This window comes from Scyliorhinus canicula, chromosome 17 (assembly GCF_902713615.1).
Source record: "Scyliorhinus canicula chromosome 17, sScyCan1.1, whole genome shotgun sequence".
NCBI lineage: Eukaryota > Metazoa > Chordata > Chondrichthyes > Carcharhiniformes > Scyliorhinidae > Scyliorhinus > Scyliorhinus canicula.
In genome coordinates, this window is record NC_052162.1 from 92,270,014 (window position 1) to 92,292,757 (window position 22,744).

The window sequence follows — 22,744 nt, forward strand, 5'->3', positions numbered from 1 at the left end:
AGATTACAGATGAGGTCAGAACAACAGATATTTTGGATGCCAGTGTATGTTTGTGGACACCAGTGGATTTTGATTTGTTTATTGTCATGTGTACCGTGGTACAGTGAAATGTACTGTTCTCATATAGTCCATACAAATAATTCCATACGTGAACAAAAAACATAGGGCATACATAACACACTGTAAATACATAGACACAGGCATCGAGTGAAGCATACAGAGTGTAGTACTACTTAATAGAGAAGATGTGTGAAGAGATCAGAAAAGTCCCCAAGAGGTCATTCAGGAATCTGGTAACAGCGGGGAAAAAGCTGTTTTAAAATCTGTTAGTGCGTGTTCTCAGACTTTTGTATCTCCTACCTGATGGAAGCCATGATGTGGAGATGCCGGCGTTGGACTGGGGTGAGCACAGTAAGAAGTCTTACAACACCAGGTTAAAGTCCAACATGTTTGTTTCAAACACTAGCTTTCGGAGCACTGCTCCTTCCTCAGGTGAATCTGAGGAAGGAGCAGTGCTCCAAAAGCTAGTGTTTGAAACAAACATGTTGGTCTTTAACCTGGTGTTGTTAGACTTCTTAGCTGATGGAAGGCATTGGAAGAGAGAATAACCCGGGTGGAAGGGGTCTTTAATTATGCTACCCGCTTTCCCAGGCAGCGGGAGGTATAGAGTCAATGGATGGGAGGCGGGTTCGCGTGATGGACTGGTCTGTGTTCTCGACTTCCTATAGTTTCTTACTGTCTTGGGCCGAGCAATTGCCATGCCAGCCTGTGATGCAGCTGGAAAGGATGCTCTCTGTGGTGAATCTGTAAAAGTTGCTAAGAGTAAATGTGGACATGCCGAAATTCTTTAGTTTCCTGAGAAAGTGCAGGAGTTGCCGTGCTTTCTTGGTGGAGTGTTGATGTGGGTGGACCAGGACAGATTGTTGGTCATGTGCACACCCAGGGATTTGAAGCTGTCAATAGTGCTAAACGGAGCCTGTTTGGGGTCACCAAGGTGAGGTTGTTCGACCCCGAGCACTGGGTAGATCCGGCGTACACATATTCAAGTGAGACTAACTGCAACCTCGATGGGCTGCGTCCAGATCGCGACGCCTCACGAGATTGTGTTAGATGTCACAATGAGGCTTGTAAACCTAGCGAGAGACCGGGAGCGGCAAGGTTGATTGATCCCATCCACATTCTTCACACTCCACACACAGCACAGATCTGGTACTTTTTAATTAGTAATGGGGTGAAAGGTTATGGAGAAGAGGCAGGGAAGTGGAGTTGAGGCAGAGAGGAGATCAGCCATGATCGTATTGAATGGCGGAGTGGGCTCCAGGATCCTAAATGCCGACTTCTGTTACTTATACATTTTTAAAAATAAATGTAGAGTACCCAATTATAATTAAGGGGGCAATTTAGCATGGCCAATTCACATACCCTGTACATCTTTGGGTTGCGGGGGTGAGACCCATGCTGTCATATTATCCACTCCTGCATATAATGAAGTGCAGACAGGCAGTGATTGACACACAGGATGACCAGTAAGCACTCAGAACAGAGCAGCCAATCACCAGACAGGACACTACCACTATAAAGCCATAGGGCACTAGGTTTCCCGCTCTCTCTGGAGCCAGCCACCGAGACAGTCAGAGTCCACGAGCTAGCAAGTGCAAACACCATGCGGTAGCTAGTAAGTCTGGTCAGGATAGTACCAGGTCTCCAGTCAGTTCAGTATAGTGTTGACCTGCAGCTGAGCATGTGTATTGAAAATGAAATGAAAACGGCTTATTGTCACAAGTAGGCTTCAATGAAGTTACCGTGAAAAGCCCCTAGTTGCCACATTCCAGCGCCTGTCCGGGGAGGCTGGTACGGGAATCGAACCATGCTGCTGGCCTGCTTGGTCTGCTTTAAAAGCCAGCGATTTAGCTCAGTGAGCTAAACCAGCCCCTATTAGTTATGTCGTTGAATAAAATCATGTTGGATCTTCTCCAGTGTTCGAGGTCTGTCTCTCGCCACACTGCATCAAGTGCAGTCCACGTCGAACCAACCTGCCTAACACATCACATGCCACACGGGGATAATGTGCAAACTCCACATGGATAGTGACCCGGAGCCGGGATTGAACCTGGGTCCTCGGCGCTGTGAGACAGCAGTGCTAACCACTGCGTCACCATGCTGCATCTTTCCTTGCCCTAGTGAGCTCTACTTGTGTTGGGAGATTTTGTTTGATGACATGTCTAACGCTCATGATAATTAAGTCAAATTAAGACATGGAAGTATAACAGTTCCTTTGAAGAATCACGATTATTTCAGAACATGAAAGACATGTGCCTGGATTCTCAGTTCCTGAATGTTGACACTGGGGCAGGTTTCGTGGAGTTCCACAACAACAGAACTGGCACGGCACCTGTACCAATTCAGTGACTGTTCAGTGGCGAATACCTATGCCACGTTGAACACAATTGATTCCAATGAGAAATGACGCTGGATAGGCCTGTTTCATGATTGCCACTCATCAGGCTGACAAGCTGCAGCCGCATAAACACACTTCACTCCCAATAGACAGCATCCCAGCCAACAAGATGTCAGCAAGACACACGGCGCCAACATTCACCAACGCTGAGTTCGAGATCCGCCAGAACACGGTGGAGGAGAGGCGGGCCACCCTGTACCCCACGGGGGAAGGAGACTGCCAGCTGCCCCCGTTCGCCGTGCCTGGGCACAGGAGGCAGAGGCCGTCAGTGCCATGAGGAACACCTTCCGGGTGGGCCTGCAATGCAGGAAAAAACTGCATGACCTCCTCAGGGCGGCCAGGGTGAATGGGCAGCACTGTGCCCCTGGCAGCAAACCCCGTCCCACACACCCATAACCCCTCTACAAAGTGAGCCGCTGAACCCTCGCCCTGCACCACGTGCCAACACCCATACTGGCCGCCATGGCCCCATGCCCTGGACACTACCCATGCCCTGGACACTAAGGCCACCAATTGGGCTGCCTCCGTGGGACTGTCTAACACTGTGGTTTTATGTTTCCTCCCCCTACCAGGAAAAGGCTGCTGGGAGCGGGCGAAAACTGGAGGAGGACCACCGGATCTGCGGCGCCTCACCATGGCTGAGCAGAGTGCCCTGGACGTGGTCGGTGGCCTGGAATAAAGGGAGGTAGCCGGGGTGGAGGTCGATCTTGGGCAAGGATGTGAGACCCCGCTTAGTTGCGGTCCCCCATGACACGAGTGAGAACACCACTCCCCCCCCCAACCCCCGACCACCACCCTTACCCCCACACCAACATCAACCCCACACCACGGCCCATGGTCTAATCATGCGTCTTGTCTTGCAGGACCTGCTGGGGACGAGGCAGTTCCATCTGGTGTCCCCGCCCCCAACCAGTGTCACAGCCTGAGCCGACCAGCGGTTGGGGACTTCAGTAAATAGGCTCCTGGGATTCCCTCTGGTGTGCATCACACAGCGGATCCAGCACATCAGATGAAGGTAGAAACACCTGAGGGGGCCGACAGTCAGAGGCTGCGCCGACCCCAGGGACTAGCTGCCGATCAGCTTCGGGCTTCTGGAATAGACAGTCGCATCAATTGTGGAGATGCAGTTCAGAGTCAGAAACTGCATGAAGGGGGTCGGCGAGAACGGAATCCTGGGCCCAGACCCGGACCGCATGCTTAGAACTCCCCCTCCCCCATGGCCTCAAGGCCCTCAAACGGTGCTTGGGGCTCTTTTCGTACTACGCCCAGTGGGTCCCCCAATATGCAGACAAAGCCCGCCCACTCTTCAAGGCCACACTATTTCCCCTGTCTGCTGAGGCGCGCCAGGCCTTCAGCTGCATCAGGGACGACATCGCCAAAGCAGCCATGCGGGCGGTGGATGAATCCACTCCCTTTCAGGTTGAGAGCGACGCCTCAGAGGTAGCACTAGCAGCCACTTTAAACCAAGCAGGGTGGCCCGTTGCATTTTTCTCCCGTACCCTATCCGCTTCAGAACTCCGACACTCCTCAGTCAAGAAGGAAGCACAAGTCATTGTGGAGGCTATCCGACACTGGAGGCACTACCTCGTAGGTAGGAGGTTCACCCTCATTACGGACCAACGGTGGGTCGCCTTCATGTTTGACAACTCGCAAAGGGGCAAAATTAAAAATGACAAAATTCTTCGGTGGAGGATTGAACTTTCCACCTACAATTACGATATCAAATATCGACCGGGGAAGCTCAACAGCCCTCGGATGCCCTATCCCGCGTGACATGCGCCAGCGCGCAAATTAGCTGCCTAAAAGCCATCCACGATGACCTCTGCCACCCAGGGGTCACCCGGCTCGCCCACTACATCAGAGCCGAAACCTGCCTTTCTCCAACGAGGAGGTAAAAGCGGTCACCAGGGACTGCCCGATCTGTGCAGAGAGCAAACCGCATTGATGGGACCATCAATTCAGCGAACACGTGTAGTTGGATCTGGACAGAGGCTTTAATACACTTACAACAGAGCCAGCCTATTCGTTGTTGAACTCCAGATGAACTGCAGGCTGGCTCTAAGGCACTAATCTTTATACATCGGTCCCAGGGGGAGGAGTCCTGGGCGGAGCCAATGGAGGAGCCCAGTACAAACTCTCGCGTACTCCCAGAATGATTCCCCCTGGTGGTCGGATAGTGCAACTGCACTTACAATGGTGGATAGTGAACATATCACGGAGTTATATTGGCAACTATATATAGTGTGAATCACATTCACCACACAATCTAGCTAGTAATATAAAAGAAGATATGAAGAGTTTTATCAATATATAAAAGGTAATAGATAGGCAAAAATAGACATTGGACAACTGGGAAATGTGGCTGGAGATGTAATAATGGGAAAGAAAGAAATGGCAGAGGAACTGAATAGTTACTTTGTATCAGTCTTCATGGTGGAAGACACCAGTGGGATGCCAGAGGTCCGGGAGAATCAGGGGGCAGAGGTGAGTTTAGTGGCCATCACTAAGGAGAAGGTTTTGGAGAAACTGAAAGGTCTGAAGGTGGATAAGTCACCTGGACTGGGTGGACTACACCCCAGGGTCTAAAAGAGGTAGCTGAGGAGATTGTGGAGGCATTGGTGGTGATCTTTCAGGAATCACTGGAGGCAGGGAGGGTCCCAGTGGACTAGAAAGTGGCTAATGTAACAACACTGTTTAAGAAGGGAGGGAGGGGCAGCACGATAGCGCAGTGGGTTAGCCCTGCAGCCTCACGGTGCCGAGGTCCCAGGTTCGATCCCGGCCCTGGGTCACTGTCCGTGTGGAGTTTGCACATTTTGCCCGTGTTTGCATGGGTTTCACCCCCACAACCTGAAGATGTGCAGACCAGATGGATTGGCCACGCTAAATTGCCCCTTAATTAGAAAAAATTAATTGGGTACTCTAATTTTTTTTTTAATTAAAAAAGAAGGGAGGGAGGCAGATTATGGGAAATTATAGGCCGGTTAGCCTGATTTCGGTTCTTGGTAAGATTTCAATTATTAAAGATGAGATTGTGGAGTACTTGGAAGTGCATGATAAAATAGGACTGAGTCAGCATGGCTTTGTCAAAGGGAGGTCATGTTTGACAAAACTGTTAGAATTCTTTGAGGAGGTAACAGGAAGTTAGACAAAGGAGAACCAATGGATGTGATTTATTTAGATTTCCAGAAGGCTTTTGACAAGGTGCCGCACAGGGGACTGTTAAATAAGTTAAAAGCCTTTGGTGTTAAGGGTAAGATCCTGGCATGGATAGAGGATTGGCTGACTGGCAGAAGGCAGAGAATGGGGATAAAGGTGTTGTTTTTAGGATGGCAGCTGGTGACCAGTGGTATGCCTCAGGGTTCTTTGCTGGGACCACAACATTTCACAACATACATTAATGATCTGGAAGAAGGAACTGAAGGCACTGTGGTTAAGTTTGCAGATGATACAAAGATCTGTAAAGGGCAGGTAGTATTGAGGAAGCAGGGGGTTGCAAAAGGATTTGAACAGTCTAGGAGAGTTGGCAAAGAAGTGGCAGATGGAATATAATGTGAGAAAGTGGGAGGTTATGTACTTTAGAAGGAGGAATGGAGGCAGAGACTATTTTCTAAATGGGAAACGCTTAGGAAATTAGAAGCACGAAGGCACTTGGGAGTCCTTGTTCAAGATTCTCTCACGGTTAACATGCAGGCTCAGTCAGCAAATTAGGAAGGCAAATGCAATGTTAGCATTCACGTCGAGAGGCTAGAATCCAAGACCAGGAATTCATAAGGCTCTGGTCAGATCCCATTTGGAGTACTGTAAGCAGTTTTGGGCCCCGTATCGAAGGAAGTATGTGATGATCTTGGAAAGGGTCCAGAGGAGGTTCACAAGTATGATCCCTGGAATGAAGAGCTTGTCATATGAGGAACAGTTGAGGATTCTGGGTCTGTACTCGTTGGAGCTCAGAAGGATGAAGGGGAGATCTTATTGAAACTTACAAGCTACTGCAAGGCCTGGATATGGTGGACGTGGAAAGGATGTTTCCACTTGTAGGACAAAATTGAATGAGAGGACACAGTCTCAGACTAAATGGACGATCTTTCAAAACAAAGTGTTTTGTTACCTGGTAGGTAACATGTGCGACTCAAACCTTGGTTAGTGATGAGGTATTCTGAATCTCGATGAAGAAGATTCAAACTCTTCCAGTAGTAACAAAAGGTTTATTGAGTAACTACAACAATATTTACATGAGTCCATACTTTATGAGTTTGTTCGGTCGAGTTGCTTTCTTCTTCAGTTGTTGAAGTGGTGATGTTGTTATTTCTTTGTGACCGTTGTCAGTGTTCCTGTGTTTAAGGAGCCAAGAAGTCATCAATGAGGTATTTTAATGGTCGAATCACTTTGTTGTCTGATTTATGCTTTTCTTTCTATGTTTGTGGTATTGTTTCGGTGTTACATCTTTGTTATCTGACCTGGACTTTTTCCTGTGCTTGTGGTGTTGATTCTGTATGTCATCTTTATTGTCTGACCTGGGCTTTTTCTTGTGTTTGTGGTGTTGATTCTGCATGTCATCTTTCTTGACAGCTGGTTTGCTTGTTTGTTGTGGAGCAAATGTGAATTTGTGAGATTTGTTGCCATGCCAGGGCATGTTTGTACACTTGCCATTGTTTTGCAGTGTGCTGTGGCATTGTCCTTCATGTGCAAAGTTGTACCATGTTGTACAGGTCGTTGTACGTTGTTGTCGTTTCTGTCTTCGTTGTTGTTCTTGTTCTTGTCGTTCTTGTTGTTGTTTTCGTCATGCTTGTTGCTTCTGGTTTTGTTGTTTTCGTTGTTGTTCTTGTTGCTTTTGTTGTTGTGCTTGTAGGTTTTGATGTTGCCATCATTGTTTTTGTTTATGCAGTGCGTTGTGTTGTCGTTGTTGCTCTTGTTGCGCTGTTTGTTGTTTTCGTTGTTGCTGTTACGCTCAATAAGTGTTCCGTTTGGATAATGTGAGTCATTGTCACAGTTATTGGTGTCAGTGTCCTTTGTGGTATTTGTTATCTTGAGCATTTCTTCTTGAGAATTGTGAGAATGATCTGATGTTGCATTGATGTTGGTGACATCAGTCATTTGTGGTGGATTTGATGCCTCTACTTTGCTTCCTTGGTACTCCTCTTCTAGAGTGATTTCTGGTTCACTTGAATCAATTGTGATCTCTTTGTGCTCCTCTTCTGGAGTTATTTCTGGTTCATTTGAATCACCTTTGGTTTCTTGGTGCTCCTCTTCTGGAGTAAAAATCTTCAAGATTTCTATTAATGTTGTCTCTCTGGACTCTTGGTGCTCCTCTTCTGGAATCAAAATCTTCAGGATTTCTATTGATGTGGTCTCTCTGGACTCTTGGTGTTCCTCTTTTGGAGTCAAAATTTTCATGATTTCATTTGACATGGTCTCTCTGGACTCATGGGTGGCCGTCTTCTAATTATTGAATGCTTCTGTGCAGACGAGCTGAGATATGTCAGTCTCGCTCTGATCCTGCACATCCTGTATGGGAATTGTGATTTCTTCATCACTTGTCTCACATACAGTGGGTAGACATTCAGTGTCTTCTTGTTGGTTAAATGAGCTGGGTAGACGTTCATAGTCTTCTTCTTGTGTGGCGTTCACTATGGAGTGTTTTCTTGCTTCCATTTTTGAGTCTGTTACCAAGCTGTCTGTGGAGGCTTGCGTCACTCTCTTTGTGGAGGCTTGCGTCACTCTCTTTGTGGAGTCTTTCATTGCTCTCTCTGTGGTGTTTGTCATCGCTTTCTCTATGGAGTCTGTCATTGCTCTCTTTGTGGATTCGTGCAGTGTTCTCACTGTCGAGTTGATCTGTGCTCTCTCACTGGAGTTGTTCTGTCCTCTCTGTGTGGCGTTGCCTTCGTCTTGGCTATTGCTGTCATCCAATGTATCGACAATCTGCCATGGCACCATGGTATTGGATTCATCTACCATGAGAAGAGACGTGTTGAGCTTTTCAACTGTGTTACTGATGCTGTGATCAGGATTTCCGAATAACTCAGCAATGACTGAGCAGTATTGTGTGTATTATTCAATAGACAAATCATCCCTTTTTGTTTCGGAGTTGTTATCGTTCTCTTCATATTCAATGAACAAATCATCTTCTTTGGTTTCGGATTTTTTTATTGTGCTCTTCACTTTGGGTGGTGCAGACTGCTTGTTTCAGGGTGCTGTGAAAGTTATTTTCAACTGCTGGTGTAAGTTCGGGCATTGTTCTGTCTTTTGAGGTAAGAAAATTGGGTTTTGCAGCTTTAAATTTCTTTTTGTTCATTTTTGTGCATTTCCCTTTTAAGTGGGCGTGGTCCCGGTCCTCTGACATCATGCCGCTTGTGACGTCATGCATAGGACTCGATTGCGCATGCGCAATTCGAGTTTCCTTCAGTGTGCTCTTTGCACAACTGCGCATGTGCGGCTCCTTTCTCAAGATGGCTGCCGCTCAAAACTTCCATCTTCTTCTTCTTCAACCCTGCCTCTGCCTCGTGGTACGTTTTGGCACTGTTTTTGCCAATTTTGTTTTCTAGACACTGATTCTTGTTTGTAAAGACTCACAGTATTGATTCTGTTTTTTGTTCATAAGCAAGGTATTTTTGTATAGCAGTTTCTAGAGATGGATGCTTATTTTATGATAGTTCTTCCCTCAAATTTTTATCAGATAGTCCAGAAATTAATTGATTCATTATCATAGTGTCTCTGAAAGCAGCATAATCATAGCCTTGTGGTATTAACTTGAGATTTGTAATAAAATCAGTGATGGGCTCTCCGTTTCTCTGGCATTTATGACAATTGTTAATCTTTCCAGCATCTCACCAGAGTGACTCTTGCAGTGATCATCAAATTTTTTGAGTATTACTTCTATGTTGGTGTTGTCTTCACCTTCTAAGTATTTAAAGCAATTATAGATTTTTCTAGCTTCATGCCATTGAGAGTAGTAGTGTTATTTTTGTTGCATTAGAGACCGTGCTTAAACCATTAGCTGCGATAAATATTTGGAATATCTGTTCAAATCTTTACCAGTCATAACTTAAATTACCGGTTGTTTCCAGCTGCCCTGGATGTCCAATGAGTCCCATAGTTAATCGTCAAGGATTCATTTGCTGCGAAGTCTTCCACAGTCGAATGTCCAGTCTTCTCTTTTTCTTCTCTTTTTGTCTAACCTAATCTAACAAGTTCTGTTAAAGCCACTCAACTGGTACCATGTTTTGTTGCCTGTCTGGTAGGTAACATATGTTACTCAAATGTTGGTTAGTGATGAGGTCATCTGAATCACGATGAAGAAGATTCAAACTCTTCCAGTAGTAACAAAAGGTTTATTGAGTAACTACAACAATATTTACATGAGTTCTTTACTTTAACTTTGATACTAGTGATAAGGTTAACAAGATCTAACTATGGTAACTATCCGTAACTCCACTGGCCATCTAAACTAGTCTGCTGTTGCTATAATCACAGTGCACCCAAGAGAGAGAGAGAGCTCCAATGTGACTCCCTTTTATATCCCTGTTAGTCCGGCCCTCTAGTGATCATGTGGTGCTACTGATGACACATTAACCCCTTGTGTACATGCACACACAGAGATCACCACACAGAGATGAGGAGGAATTTCTTCAGCCAGCGAGTGGTGAATCTGTGGAACTCTTTGCTGTAGAAGGCTGTGGAGGCAAAATCAACTGAATATTTTAAAGACAGAGACAGATAGATTCTTGATTAATTAGGGGATATGGGGTTATGGGGAGAAGGCAGGAGGTTGGGGATGAGAAAAATATCAGCCATGATTGAATGGCGGAGCAGATTTGATGGGCTGAGTGGCCTAATTTTGCACCGATATCTCATGGTCTTTTGGTCTTACGGTAACAGACCATCTGCCAAGACAAGATCCTTGCCTGGAGTATATGACAAGGTAAAGTCATATCTACGATGTTTCATCTGCATTCTTGCAGACCTGGTGACATGTCATTTAGATGCTTTCTAATTATGTTCACTAAATGACGATGATCCATTTCAGCTGTGAAATGAGGCAGTCCAAACACATAGTAGTGGAATTTTATTCTACCAGCAAGTAAACCTAGAAGTCGGGGTAGTTAATTTTGAGGATTTAAAAGTTCTGCCACTCAAAGAGTTAAAAGAACGACTCGGGAAGGCACTCGGGAACAGAAATTCCCTTCAGTTAGATAAGATGTGTAATAATACTGCACGGGACGGTAAAATGTAATCGTAAATGTAAGGTGAGACAACTGAAAGAAATAGAATTGCTGAAAGCACAGTTAGAGCACCAAAAATTGGAAAGGGAAGATGCTGGAGGCATCCCATAAAGTAATACTCCCAAAAATTGCTTGGATCCAAAAGAAGCTACAAGGACTGGAGGAAGGCAGCTGGGAGGTATCGGAATACAGGGAACCCAGAGTTGTTCAGAGATTTAGAAGAAGGCAGTTGTGCGAGTGAGGGTTGGAGTAGCCAGGCAAGGATGACTTGAAATCCAAGAGACTGGGAACATGAAGCAAAAGTCTGCTGAGAGCTGGAGAGAAGGGAATAGAACTAGTGAGGGCTAGAGTTAAGAAATGCCTCCTGGAATTTAAAAAGGCCAAGATTAAGTCTGTGCACTTACCATAGATCTAGGCGGTACAGGAGCAATTTAAAATGGGCATGACCCAGAAATTTACTTTTCAGGTATGTTTTTGCAGAGTGGAATGGGGACCAGACACACTCTGAGAAAATAAAGGGACAATGAGAGAGCTGCCCCATCTAGCTGCGGTGTTCCTTGGGGTTAAAGGGGCTCAATGGCAGGCCAGCAGTAATAAAAGGGACCCCAGAGGGACATATGATGGTTAAAAGGGTTAAAACAGAGGGTAGGAGTGGGCCAAAGATCTGTTTGGCAGGCAGGTTCAAGGCGGGCAGCACCCGAGCGGAGAAGCGGATAGTGAGAGGTACCTCACCAGGTTCAAGAGTCACAAAGGAGCACAGCAGGAGCCGAAAGTCCACAGGGGGACAGTACATTTCAAGGAACATAAGAACTAGGAGCAGGAGTAGGCCATCTGGCCCCTCGAGCCTGCTCTGCCATTCAATGAGATCATGGCTGATCTTTTGTGGACTCAGCTCCACTTTCCGGCCCGAACACCATAAACCTTAGTCCCTTTATTCTTCAAAAAACTATCTATCTCTATCTTAAAAACATTTAATGAAGGAGCCTCAACTGTTTCACTGGTCAAGGGATTCCATAGATTCACAACCCTTTGGGTGAAGAAGTTCCTCCTAAACTCAGTCCTAAAACTACTTCCCCTTATTTTGAGGCTATGTCCCCTAGTTCTGCTTTCACCCGCCAGTGGAAACAACCTGCCCGCATCTATTGCATCTATTCCCTTCATAAATTTATATGTTTCTATAAGATCCTCCCTCATCCTAAATTCCAACGAGTACAGTCCCAGTCTACTCAACCTCTCCTCGTAATCCAACCCCTTTAGCTCTGGGATTAACCGAGTGAATCTCCTCTGCACACCATCCAGTGCCACTACGTCCTTTCTCAAGTAAGGAGAACAAAACTGAACACAATACTCCAGGTGTGGCCTCACTAACACCTTATACAATTACAGCATAACCTGCCTAGTCTTAAACTCCATCCCTCTAGCAATGAAGGACAAAATTCCATTTGCCTTCTTAATCACCTGTTGCACCTGTAAACCAACCTTTTGCGACTCATGCACTAGCACACCCAGGTCTCTCTGCACAGCAGCATGTTTTAATATTTTATCATTTAAATAATAACCCCTTTTGCTGTTATTCCTTCCAAAATTGATAACCTCACATTTGTCAACATTGTATTCCATCTGCCAGAGCCTAGCCCATTCACTTATCCTATCCAAATCCCTCTGCAGACTTACAGTATCCTCTGCACTTTTTGCTTTACCACTCATCTTAGTGTTGTCTGCAAACTGGACACATTGCACTTGGTCCTCAACTTCAAACCATCTATGTAAATTATGAACAATTGTGGGCCCAACACTGATCCCTGAGGGAAACCACTAGCTACTGATTGCCAACCAGAGAAACACCCATTAATCCCCACTCTTTGCTTTCTATTAATTAACCAATCCTCTATCCATACTACTACTTTACCCTTAATGCAATGCATCTTTATCTTATGCAGCAGCCTTTAGTGTGGCACCTTGTCAAAGGCTTTCTGGAAATCCAGATATACCACATCCATTGGCTCCCCGTTATCTACTGCACTGGTAATGTCCTCAAATAATTCCACTAAATGAGTTGAGCACAAAAATTTTTGAGATAAGGAATAGTTTCAGGGAACACAAATTCCCCTGACAACAGAGTGTGCTAATGACCCACTGTTCTGTTCGATCAATGGCTTCATGGTAAATCTAAATAGGGAACAGGGAAATTCTCAAATAGGCTAGGAAAGAGCGATGGGTCGATTTGCAGCCCGAGTCAATCATCAGCAAGAATGGCAATGCGGGTGCAAAATACAGCGTGAATCGGGAATCGTGAGTCTCTTCAGTGAGATTGTGTTTTCTGATTTTCCAGGTCCCTTCCAGGCTTAATGACAATCACACCAGAACCTCATTTAAATACATTAACTTTTCATTGGCGAGTTTCCCGCTGGCTCTTTCCCCGGACTGAATATTTGTTTCCAGTATATAATATTTATGAATATTTACAACAGCTGTATAAAAGCCAGAACCTGGCTGGAACACCAATAAGGACTGTTTCAGAATGATCAGCAAGTGGTTGGTATCTGATGTTAAGTAATGAATTAAGAGACATTCCAATTAGTTGTCTCATTTCTGTTAAGTATCTAATAATTAATACTGATATGTAAAGAGGCTTCAGGTGGCCTTCGTATCAGGTGATGTGAAATCGAGTTTTGTGCAGTGTCTGTTAAAGTGAAATAAAGGTGTTTGTGGAAAAGGAGCAGAACCTTTGACTCTTTATATAACAGCAGCTAAACATCTGACAAATGGCAGCAGAGAATGGTTGCTGTGCAAATGTGAAGGGTTGAATGATACAACTTTTCCAGACCAAGCCAAGGGGTGAGTGAGAAAAAAAGAAGATATATGGCTGAACCTAGGATAAAGATGGCTGGGTATGACTACCCCCCCTTAATTTCTGAAAGGGGATCATACGACCAATGGAGAAGTGCAGTAGTTATGTAGACTAAGATAACTGCCTTGGGAAAGAGAAAACAAGCTACGGCATTGGCTCTTCCTCTACCTTATGATAGTAACATCCAAAGCAAAGTGTTTTCTGAGCTGGAATTGGAAGAGTTACACTTTGAAGAAGGTCTGGAGACTCCATTACATTATATGGATAAGATTTATAAAAAGGATAACTTGTTAAGTGCGTATGAAGCATTGTCGGACTTTGATGGGTTCTAGAAAATAGAGGATTTCTCCATGGAAGACTATGTAATGGAATTTGCCAGACTATATAAAAGGCTGCAGAAATACAACCTGGAATTTCCACAGTCTGTGTTTGCCTTTAAATTACTTGACTATGCTAGAGTGAGCAACATGGAAAAGCTCCTGGTTTTGACAGGAGTTCAGTTTGCGGATAAGGATACATTATTCGATCAGACGGCAGAAGTTTCTGGGGAAAAATTCAATTCCGATGGCATTGATGACCCAAATGGGTCAGTCTGCAATAAAGCAGAATATGGAAGATACACTACGAACAGGGTGGCAAAATCGCACGGCTACAAACAGATTTCAAGACTATAGAAGGAGATTGGGACCCAGAAATTATAAATTCAGAAACCCAGTTAGAACAATTATCCTTTCAACTGTCCAACACGTTATAATAGAGTGTTTGAAGCGACACATGACACGGAAGAGTCAGAAAGGAAAAAGGTAGTGACCAGAAGAAGGCATTGTCTTATTAACAAGCAGTTTTATGTTGGTAATGAGGGTGTTGGTTGCAGAATCCTTCAATTGTGCTGTCTTGGACAGTGGCTGCAGATCTACTGTGTGTGGAAGTGATTGGTTAAAATGTTACCTGGACTCCTTGAATGCTGAAAATCGTAACAAGGTTAAGGAATTTGAAAGTTCCACAAGTTTCAGGTTTAGGGAATGATAATACTCTGAAGTCACTGAAAAGAGTGGTGATCCATTGCAATATTGCCGGAGTGAATCATTTCATTTGCATGGATGTTGTATCAAGTGAGATACCTTTGCTTCTGAGCAGACCGTCGATGAAGAAAGCACACATGAAACTGGATATGGAACAGGATAAGGAAACAGTTTTGGAAAGACGGTGGACTTACAATTTACACAGTTGGGACACTATTGTATTCCATTACTGACAAATAATATTTCAAGTACAGTTGTTAAGGATGTGTTAATGGCAGTTAAAAATGGGACCTTAGCTGATAAAATGCTTGTTGTATTAAAACTGCATAGGCAATTTGCGCATCCGTCTCCTCGGAGGCTGAAAAATGTATTGAAGGATGCAGGGGTAAGGGATGAAGACTATACTAAACTGATAGAACAGGTTAGTGATCGCTGTGAAGTTTGTAGGAAGTACAGAAGGACACCAGCACGACCAATAGTAACCCTACCTCTGGCCAGAGATTTTAACGCCATTGTGGCCATGGACATTCAGATCTGGGATAAAGCCCATAATATATTTCTTTTGCATTTTGTAGGTTTAGCAACCAGATTTTGTCAATCAACGATTGTACGAAGTAAAGTAAAGAGAGTAATTCTGGATCAAATCGTGGAAAAATGGATAGTGATAGGAATGGGCCCACCGGCAAAATTCTTTACGGACAATGGGGGATAATTTGCTCATAATGAGTTTATGGATATGTGTGAAAATGTGAATATCACAGTTATGAATTCGGCTGCAGAAAGCACATTTAGTAATGGTGTGTGTGAAAGAAACCATACGGTATTAGATGACATGCTCCGAAACATTTTGGCAGATAGACCAAACTGCAAGCTAAATTCAGCTTTAGAATGGGTGTTACATGCAAAGAATTCATTGCAGATGGTTGGGGGCTATAGTCTCTATCAATTTGTGTTTGGTAGAAATCCTAAAATTCCGTCCATTTTGGATAACCAGCCTCCAGCTTGGGAAGGGACTACAATTAGCTCTGCCTTTGCTGAGCACTTAAATGCATTACATAGCAGTAGAAAAGCTTTTTTGGAAGAAGAAGTCTCTGAAAGAATTCGCAGAGCTTTAAGACATAATGTACAGCTATCAAATACCGTTTTTCAGCAAGGAGACTATAAGAGGACAATTTTAATAAATGGAAAGGCCCAGGGAAGATCACAGGCATAGATGGCAAAACAATTATTTTGCAACATGGCAATCAAACTGTTAGGGTACATTCATCAGGGATAATGGGTACAGATTACAAATTTTCAAATTTAGACAGAGCAGACAGACATGACGAGGAACCAGAGTCATCTGGTACGCACGTGTTACAGAACTATGAGGACCAGTTAACTGATATAGACAGGGTTTCTGTGGAGGAACACAACACTTCTGATGAATTAGAACAGGCCATTTTTCCGAAAGGACAACTGCCAAAAGTTGGTACAAAAGTGAAATACTTGCCTGAAGGGGCTAGTGGAATGGAAAGATGCAACTGTTATTAGTAGAGCAGGGAGGGAAGGCCACTGGAAAGTATAAACATTGGTTGAATGTATAGCATTCCGGGGAGGGAGTCAAGACAATGGATTGGGAACACGATGTTCAAAAATGGAGAGCACAGAAACACAGTGCCAGTTCAGATAGTACATCAGATAGTTTATCAAGATCTCATAAGTAAGACTATGAATTCTAATAGGAGTAGAAGCTCACATTCACATGAGATTTTGGTGGCTTCTAATAAATTAGATCAAAAAGTTATCAGACACGCCAAACAGCAAGAACTGCATAGTTGGAGTGAATTTGGGGTACACACGGAAGTACCGGATAGGGGACAACGAGCTCTATCCCACAGATGGATTTGCACGGAAAGGTTCTTCCGGATGGAACGTATGAGGCAAAGGCTAGGCTTGTGGCAAGGGGATTTGAAGAAAACTTAGAAGATCAGGATTTAAGGGTAGATTCACCTCCGGCAGGATAAGGTTATTTTAAAGATATTCTTGGCTCTATTAGCCATAAAGGCATGGGAATGCAAATCTATAGATATCAAATCTGCCTTTTTGCAGTGGCATCATCTCCAGAGAGACATTTTTCTCCGTCCTCCTAAAGAGGCAGCTAACACAGAAGGGGTACTCTGGAAGTTGAACAAATGTGCATATGGATTAAATAATGCGTCTAGAGTCTGGTATTTTTTGGTAAGGTCAGTTTTGTTAAAGTTGAAAGCAGATCCAGCAATGTTTTATTGGCACTGTAAAACAAATCTTTCTGGCATATTTATGATGCATGTCAATGATTTTATGTGGGGTGGGACTAGTGATTTTGAAGCTATTGTAATCTCTGGTTTGAGGAAAGAATTCATGGTTGGAAGTCAGGCTTCCAGTGCAGTTAAATATATTGGACTGGAAATAGGACAGACTAAGTTAGGGGTAACTGTACGTCAGCAATGGTTTCAAAGATGGAAAAAGCGCAACTGCAAAGTTTAATTGGGCAACTGAATTGGTTAGGTAGACAGACTAGACCGGACATGAGTTTTGATGTCTTAGCGTTGAGTACAAAAATGAATGATCCCAAAGTGGAAGACATAATAAGAGCAAATAAAGCGTTGGTCAAACTAAAAATGCAGGAGTGTGTTTTGAGGTTCCCGGTTTTAGGTGACATTAGTCACTTGAAACTCATAGTTTATAGTGATGCGTCCTATGCAAATTTATATGATGGGGTTTCAAGCGCAGGAGATTTTATAATTTTCATTTTGGGGAACAATGGTAAACGTTGCCCTCTTGTGTGGGGAACAAAGAAAATAAGGAGTGTAGTCAAAAGCACTTTGGCTGCTGAGACGTCAAGCCATGTAGAGGCGGTGGATATGGCCTTTTATATATCTCAGATATTGACAGAAAGGGATCAGGGGATTTGGGTAATATACCTATTGAATGTCATATTGACAATAAATCCATGTGGGTAAATGTGCACTCTACAAAAAGTGTCAATGAAAAAAGGTTAAGGATAGACATCACACGTTTGAAGCAGGTGTTGGACAGAGGGTAGATAGCAAAAATTAAATGGGTCGATAGTAGCTATCAATTGTCAGACTGATTTACAAAAAGAGGGGCTAGTTCACAGAAACTTTTGGGTATTATTAATGAAGGGCGCCTGTTTCTGTGACTGTTTTTTCCCCCAAAACAATGATAAAAAAGAGTGGGGGGAAATTGCGTGTGTGTTTTTAAGTTGCTTGTAATTTTGTTTTCAGCTAATTAATTTCTTTCTCCAAGGAAGGCGAGACTGTTACGTAATGGATTAAGAGACATTCCAACTAGTTGTCTCATTTATGTTAAGTATCCAATAATTGACACTGATATGTAAAGAGGCTTCAGGTGGCCTTTGTGTACGGTGATGTGAAGATAGAATTTTGTGCAGAGTCTGTGAAAGTGAAATAACGGTGTTTATGGAAAAGGTGAAGAATCTTTGACTCTTTATACAACAGCAGCTAAACATCTAACATCTGAAACTTTGCATGAAAGGGGAGGACAGAGGTTTGTTGTGTAGTTTTGGATGGTGCTGTCAGGGGAGGGAGAGGAAGTGGACAATTGCAAAGAGTGGGAGGTGCGGGCTGGGGTCGGATTTGTGAGTGGCCTGACATCTTGTGAAAGACTCTGTGTCCCACATTCCTCCCATTAGGTGCTAGAATGAACTGTCAGTCTCTATAAAATTCTAATGGGACCAGACAGAGTTAATGCAGGGAGGAAGTGTCCAGAACCAGAGGTCACATTCTGAGGATACGGGCTAGAGCACTTAGGACTGAGATGAGGAGAAACGTCTTCACTCAGAAAGTGGTCAGCCTGTGGAATTCGCTACCACAGAAATTAGTTGAGGCCAAAACACTGGATAAAAGCAAATTACTGCAGATGCTGTGGATGTGGTCTGTAAGCATTCAGGACCCTGACTTTCCCATTTTAACACAATACCCTGCTCCAATGCCCATTTGGCTGTCCTTGGCCTGTTGCAATGTTCCAGTGAAGCTCAACGCAAACTGAAGGAACAGATTCTCACCTTCCAGTTAGGCACACTACAGCCTTCCAGTCTCAACATCGAATTCAACAACTTCAGATGATTAGCTCTAACCCAACTCAACCTCTTTGTTTTCATCCCATTTCATTTTTACTGTCTTTTACCATTTCTTTCTTTCTTGTCTTTCTTTATATATATTTAATTCCCCCTATATTATCCCCCCTTTCCTTACCTTTCTCCCCGTTGCTTCCACTTCTCCTCCCGCCACATCTACATCTGTCACAGTTTACCCTCAGATGGTAGTTTCTCTGCTGTTTGGCCTTTCACACCATTTATTCTCTCTGGGGACTGCCATTAGCACCTTTCCCCTTGGTTTCTGTGGATATTAGCACTCTTTCCCCTTGGTTTCTGTGGCTATTAGCACTCTGTTCCCTTGGTTTCTGTGGCTATGACTCAGCTTTCATTCTCTCACCCCACAGTATAATTATTTCCCACTTTCTAAGTCTTTTAGCTTTGACAAAGGGTCATCTGGACTCACAACGTTAGCTCTTTTCTCACCCTACAGATGCTGCTGAGATTTTACAGCATTTTCTCTTTGAGGCAAAAACATGGTGGGCGGGATTTTCCCTTGATGGGGTCCTCCGCTTTGCAGGCAGTGCACTCACACCCGCAGACATCCCCATGGCATGGGGGTGGCCACAATGGGAAACTCTATTATCTGGCTGCCTGGACAGAGGATCCCTCTGCTGGCGGGGGCACACTGTGCCGGGAAAGGGTCGGGTGAGATGGAGAATCTAGCCCGATATGCTTTCAAGAAGCAGTTAGGTGTGGCACTTGGGGGCAAAGAGGATCAATGGATATGGGAGGTGGGGGGGGGGGGAGAGGTATCTAGCTAGTGATTTGGATCATCAGCCATGATCATTATCATTATTGGAGGAAGCCCGAAGGACCGAATGGCCTCCTCCTGCTCCTATTTTCCATGTTTCTATACTTAACCCAATAGACGTTCAGACAGTACCTTTGGGAGTCCTGCTGCATGTTTCATCTGCGCCCCACCAACTGAAGCAGTCTGCCCACGGCAGGGGGGATTGGAAAGAGGCGAACAAGTAGTACAGGCTGTAGGCAGTGATGCTGCAGTACGAAATATTGACAATTGCAAGCAGGAGGCCCATAGTAATCCCAACGCCTGAAAAAAGGAACAAACAGGAGAATAGATTATATGAATTACTGATTTGAAATCAATTCTTTGAGCAAAAGAATCCAAACATTTGCAAGGGAGGGGGAATTAAATATTGCAGGAGCAAACATATATATTTAAGAGGAAGGGGATAATAAAATAGAATATGGTCCCATTAATAACAGATGCAGGTGAGTCCATAATGAAAAGAAAATGGCAAGTGTGTTCAATTAATCTTTTGTATTCATTTTCAAAGCAGTAAAACCTGGCGAACCTCCTGGTTGGACTGAGGGGTTGACATCTGGCCAGGTCTTATTGCTTGACCTGTTGATTGTTTCCAGAATTTTCTGTTCTATCATCTATTTCCTTGGCTTTGTGGGTATTCAGGAAAAAGGACACAGGATGGAAATCTCTGACCTGGGATGGGGGTAGGGCTGTGGAATGTTTCTAACAGCAGAGGCCAATGGGAAACCACCCCGTATCTTCTGGCCCCCAACCTAATGAATTATGCACCTGGAGTTTAACACCTTAGTCCATGGCGGGGTGGGTGCTATACTTTTCAGACACCCCACGTTACTGACCCACGTTGAAGAAGGTGGATCTCCTGGAACATTCTGAGGTTAAAAAATAGACCGCATTGAAGACACTGAAGCTGGCAAATCGACCTAATAGATGCTCCCACCCATTGCCATGCTGTCTAGGGTTGCTGGTGATCTCCATCCCAAACTCCAGAGGTAGCCCCAGGCATGATTCAACTAAGTCATGACTTCTGCATGCCACGTTCTTCCAGACTTGTTTTGGACCGTTGCGTTTCCCCGCTGGTGTTGCGGCAAATTGGGCATAAAGGGGGTTATGGATTCCGATAATACCTTCACCTGCATCCCACAAATGGGGTGCAAGTCAAATTTACGCTGATCTCCAATGGGTTTCTCGATCTGCCATGGTGGGCCCCAGCAGAAGATCCTGTGGGAAATTTGCACCAGCATAAAACTGACCTCCCGCTAAATCCTCCTCTTACCAACCCACTCCCCCCACCCCCAACCTGCTCTACACCCCAACCAGTCGGTCAGCTGTTGCTTGATGTTATTAGGGGTGAATTGAATTGGCTGAATACTGACATGTATGATGCTGGGGACCTCTGGAGGAGACCGAGATGGATCATCCACTCGGCACTTCTGGTTGAAGATTATTGCGAATGCTTCAGTGTTGTTTTTTGCACAGATGTGCTGGGCTCCTCTATCCTTGAGGATTGGGATATTTGTGGAGCCTCCTCCTACAGTGAGTTCTTTAATTGTCCACTGCCATTCACTACTGGATTTGACAGGACTGCAGAACGTAAACCTGATTCATTCGCTGCGAAATCGCTTAGCTCTATCACTTACTGCTTATGATATTTGGCATGCAAGCAGTCCTGTGTTGCAGCTTCACCAGATTGATACCTCATTTTTTGGTATGACTGATGTTGCTCCTCCTGAACTCTCCATTGAACCATGGTTGATCCTCTGGCTTGGTGGTAATGATAGAATGAGGATTTGTCAGTCATGAGGTTACAGATTGTAGTTGAGTACAGTTTTGCTGCTGTTGATAGCCCACATAACTTTATGGATGCCCTGTCTAGAGTTGCTAGATCTGTTCAAAGTCTATCCCATTTAGCAAGGTGGAAGTGCCATGCATCACGGTGGAGGGTATCCTCAATGTGAAGATGGGACATTGTCTTCACAAGTACTGTGAGGTGGTCATTCCCACTGATACTGTCATGGACAAATGGATCTGCAGCAGTCAGGTTGGTGAGGATGAGGTGGGGAGGTGGTGGCACAGTGGTATTGTCACTGGACTAGTAATCCAGAGACCTTAGCACTCTGGGGTCCCAGGTTCAAATCCTGCTACCGCAGATGGTGAAAATTGAATTCAATAAAAATCTGGAATTAAAAGTCTAATGATGACAATGAAACCATTGTTGATTGTTGTAAACAAACCATCTGGTTCACTAATGTCCTTCAGGGAAGGAAATGTGCCATCCTTACCTGGTCTGGCCTATATGTGACTCCAGACCCACAGCAATGTGGTTAACTCTTAACTGCCTCTCAAGGGAAATTAGGGATGTACAATAAATGCTGGTGCGGCCTGCAATGCCCAGGTCCCATAAACACATTTTTAAAAAGGTCAAGTAGATTTTTTTGTTCTTGTCAGTTCCTTCTCCACCTGCGGAAGAACTAATCTAGCAGTCATGCCTTTCAGGATCCAGCCAGCTCGGTCTGTGCTGGCGCTACTGAGCCAATCTTGGTGATGGACACTGAAGTCCTCCAAGCAGAATACATTCTGCGTCCTTGTCACTCTCAGTGCTTCCTCCAAGTGGTTTTCAACGTGGTTTCCTTGCCCATGTTTGACCTGATGCCATGAGACCCCAAAGGGTCCAGAGTCGATGACTCCCAGGGCAATCCCTCCTGACTGTATCCCACCATGCTGCCTACCATCTCTGCTGGGTCTATCCTGCTGGTGAGTCAGAACATACCCAGGAATAGTGATGGTGGTGTCTGGAACATTATTTGTAAGGTATGATTCCGTGGCTACGACGAGGTCAGCCTGTTGCTTGAATAATCCGTGAGGCATCTCTCCCAATTATGGCACAAGCCCCAAATGTTAGTAAGGAGGACTTACTAATGCCTAGGCTTCCAATGCCTAGGTTGGCGCCAGCCATTTCAAGGGCACTTTAAGGGTCAAATACATTGCTGTGGGCCTGGAGATACATGTAGGCCAGATCAGGTAAGGACTGCAGATTTCTTCCTTAAAGCATGTGTGCATATATGTGTGAGGGTGAGAGAAAGAGCCCTTCAACTTGGAGTGAGCCGGGCACAATGACATACATCCTGCCATCTACCTACTCCCACTCCAAAAACGTACCCACAAAGCAGGCTGGGTGATGAGGAAAACCCACTTTTAACCCCTACTTTTGTGTGAGTCCCACAAAGGCTAACATGGAGTGTTAAGAGAGG

General features: G+C 44.6%; 1 protein-coding gene across 1 annotated transcript in view; it reads right to left on the reverse strand.

Annotated features, from left to right (window-relative positions):
* Positions 1-22,361, reverse strand: part of LOC119951480 (sodium- and chloride-dependent neutral and basic amino acid transporter B(0+)-like) — a 90,629-nt gene extending 68,268 nt beyond the window's left edge. The window contains exons 1-2 of the mRNA XM_038774690.1: positions 22,223-22,361; positions 19,593-19,760 (exon numbers count right to left, since the gene is read on the reverse strand). Of these exons, the coding sequence (XP_038630618.1) occupies positions 19,593-19,760; positions 22,223-22,361 (307 nt within the window). The remainder of the gene's footprint in view (positions 1-19,592; positions 19,761-22,222) is intronic.
* Between the last annotated feature and the right edge of the window lie 383 nt (positions 22,362-22,744).